The sequence below is a fragment of the Nicotiana tomentosiformis genome, chromosome 1 (assembly GCF_000390325.3).
Source record: "Nicotiana tomentosiformis chromosome 1, ASM39032v3, whole genome shotgun sequence".
In the NCBI taxonomy this organism is placed as follows: Eukaryota; Viridiplantae; Streptophyta; class Magnoliopsida; order Solanales; family Solanaceae; genus Nicotiana; species Nicotiana tomentosiformis.
Genome location: NC_090812.1, coordinates 151,232,447 through 151,235,800, shown reverse-complemented (window position 1 = coordinate 151,235,800; position 3,354 = coordinate 151,232,447). Strand labels below are relative to the sequence as shown.

The following is a 3,354-nucleotide window of genomic DNA, read 5'->3' as shown; positions in this document are numbered from 1 at the left end:
TTTTCGCTTCTCTTGTAAGATAACATACTTCTCTTTCATTTGTTTCTTACTTCCTTTCTCCAAGAGTATAAAAGTTCAATAGTTCAAAAATTTTAGTGGTAAAATTTGAGATCATTAGATAACGAACGAGAAGTTTAAAAAGTATTGCCTTAACATTAAATGTTTCTTATAATATAATAGTCACTCAAATATTGGCGGTTTAGATTTATTCTAAATTAAGAGTGTTAAAGAACATAGTACGGAGTGAAAACATAAAAGACTTGATTCTTGTCTAAATTCTTATATTTCATATACTGAGTTCTCTGGTGCAGGAATGACTTACGAGTTACGAGAGTGGTTTACTGAATTTAAGGGGACGTTTGATAGGATGCATTAGATAAAGGAAAGGAAGATAGACACACTTCTTGCTAATGAAATAAACATAGAAAGCAAGGGAATACACATGGCTGCTTTTATTCCACTTGCAACTGTATTTCAGGGTCTTCTGTTTGATCAAGAATTCGAGAAATCGCAGCTACAGTCAGATACACTTGAAGCATCGTTGGCCTTTGATTAGGAATGAACTTCATACAGTTACTTGCAAGTTCAAGTAGCTGCAATATCTTAGCATCAAAACCTTGACCTAACAGCACTTTATCCACATCAAGAGGACTGGCAAAAGAGCTACTGCTAAGATTTAAACTTGAGCAGCTCAATTGGTAAGATTCCTTCCTTGTTAAAAGTTCAAGAAGCACAACCCCAAATCTATATACATCTTTCTTGTAAGATGTAAAGTCTAAATATTCAACTATTGGCAATAGACTCATGCTTGAATTCATGTCATTTTGTTTTGCAATTGTTGCCTCCCAAAAATTGGATATCTTGGGATCAAAATTTTCGTCTAGCAAAATACTTTGTGTGCTTAAGTTACTATGCACAACATGGAAATTTCCACCATCATGAAGCCAAGTAAGGGCTTTCGCGACACCAACAGCAATTTTAACCCTTAAAGGAAAATCCAAGAGCTTTGCCTTGTCATCAGTCGTATGTAGCCACTCATGTAAGTTTCCATTTGGCATGTATTTGTAAATCAGCAGTTGCTCGTCCCTCGCTGCACAAAAACCGATTAAAGGGACTAAATTTTGATGCCTCAGACTGCCCAGAATTGTAATCTCAGAAACAAACTCTTCCTCCAAATTTTCTGAGGCATAGAGCCTCTTTATGGCAACATTCCAGCCATTTGGGACCAGTCCCTTGTACACTTTTCCCAGCATTCCCTTCCCAATTTCATGGTCTTGGCTAAAATATGAAGTCGCTTTTGCTAGTTCCATAAAACTCATTCTTGTAACAATCTTCTCCAGCTTTGAAATCTGAGGAAAAGAACATTTCTATCATTAGCACAATTCATTTAATGTCATATGCTTACTTTTCTTCTCTGTAATTGGAGTGTGATTAAGCCCGTTTGGCCATAGATTTTGTCAAGAATTTTCCAAAAGTTTTTTGGCAAAACATGTTTGTTTATAGATTTTACTCATGTTTGGCAGATTTTGAAAATAAAATTTTCAAATTCCAAAACTAACTCTAGACCTGTTTTTGGCATAAAATATTACTGTTTTATTTTTTAACAATTTTAAAAATTACCCCAAATTTTTGTATTTATAAAAAAACTCACAATCTATTATGGTTTTAAACTTTTAATGGCATTGATGAAGGTTTTGCATATACAAGATTAACAAGTTTGTTTGTTTGGTATTGTTGGGTATTCCCTCCGTTTCAATTTAGAAGAGCTAGTTTGACTCGATACAGAGTTTAAGAAAAAAGATTTTTTTTTTTGAAATTTGTGGTCTAAAAAGCTTAAGGGGTAAAAACGTTGTGGGGTCATGACATTTGTGAGGTTATAAAAGCTTCTTATTAAGGGTAAAATGAGTAACATAAAGAGTTTAAAGTTGAATTATTTTTAAATTTAGAAATGTGTCATTTATTTTGGAAGACTAAAAAAGAAAGTATCTCATCTAATTTGAAACTAAGAAAATATTTTTTTTAATAGTTTTTAGGACTTATGGGTATAAGTCACATTTCATATTTTTTCAAATAAAACTTCATCCAAATCAAATTTTTTAAAATAAATTTGAGGATCTATGGCCAAGCTAATTTTGTACATGATTCAGAAAGCCTGCAAAATGTTTACCTTCGGGTCATTGTTTACTTCTATTCCGTCTGGACATTCACTTCCATCAATCACCGTTGTCTTTGTTCTATTCTTGATCGATACAAATATCTTCTTTACACAAGGAAAACCAAAGATAAAAAGATATATACCAAGTAAAGTGAATAGCGACCAACCAGTTACAAAACCACTAACAAACAGAGTACGATGGTTCCGCTTTGGAACTCCAACACTGTAACACGGTTTTAGAGGAACACCGCAAAGTCCTAAATTATTTGCGTAACTTTCAGCCGAAATAGTGGCATTGATAAAATTTGGCACTGGCCCCGTCAACTTGTTGTTGGCAACATTGAACGTCTTGAGGCGACCTAAGAGGCCAATTTGAGGTGGGATTTGACCTGTTAGTACATTGTTGTCTAATTTGAGGTCATTAAGATAAGAGCAATTTGCTAAGTCTACTGGGATCTGTCCTGATAATTGGTTATTCGAGAGATCAAGTATTACCGCAAATCCAATTATTTTTGATATATCCGAAGGGATGCTTCCATTTAGATAGTTGCTTGAGAGATCTAGAGTAATTAAAGAAGTGCAATTTTGAATTCCTCGAGGAAACTCACCTATTAGTCCCATGTCTGGAAGGTTAATACTTAGAACCTTACTCTCATCAGGATGCCAGCACTGTATTCCTGTAAATATGCATATGAAACCTTCTGTCTGATTGTCGAACTGCCACGTAGAGCTCAAGTAATTTAAAGGGTCTTCCAACGAATTTCGAATCGATTTTAAACAATCGATGTCACTCTGTACTGCATTGCATCTTAGAGAAAAACTGATAAGTATCAAAAATAACAAGTAAAGAAAGTTGCAGCTGACAATAGTGAAACTGAAAATATTTCTTTTAGAATCCATTGCCTTCATCAGCAGGATCACGGCAAAATAATTTATGGGACTTAAAAATTGACTTCTGTTAAGCCAGCAGTTGACGCGGGTCAAGCACGGCTGGAAATATTTCCAACACATGTTCTATCTTCTCCTTCTTCTTTTTTTCTTTTAAGTACAATATTTATATTTATTAGTCTCCTCCTTTGATTTTACATATATGATGGTATTTGAATTGGTAAGAAATTTAAGGGAAAAGAAAATGACTTCTCACACGTACCAAAAAAAGCTTTAGAAGTTGTAATCTTAAATATAACATGACAGTTTTA

General features: G+C 34.0%; 1 protein-coding gene across 1 annotated transcript; it reads right to left on the bottom strand.

Annotated features, from left to right (window-relative positions):
* Positions 1–285: 285 nt before the first annotated feature.
* Positions 286–3,118, bottom strand: LOC104101780 (probably inactive leucine-rich repeat receptor-like protein kinase At5g48380). Its single transcript, XM_070178534.1, has 2 exons — positions 2,168–3,118; positions 286–1,349 (listed from the first exon to the last, which is right to left on the bottom strand). The coding sequence occupies exons 1-2, from the start codon at positions 3,062–3,064 to the stop codon at positions 453–455; spliced, it is 1,794 nt and encodes a 597-aa protein (XP_070034635.1). The 5' UTR covers positions 3,065–3,118; the 3' UTR covers positions 286–452.
* Positions 3,119–3,354: the final 236 nt, after the last annotated feature.

Excerpts from the sequence above, each read along its gene's own strand:
- LOC104101780 (XM_070178534.1), bottom strand. The coding sequence starts at position 3,064 with ATGAAGGCAATGGATTCTAAAAGAAATATTTTCAGTTTCACTATTGTC. Across the intron at positions 1,350-2,167 it reads AAGTAAACAATGACCCGAAG|ATTTCAAAGCTGGAGAAGAT; the intron begins GTAAACATTTTG and ends TCTTTTCCTCAG.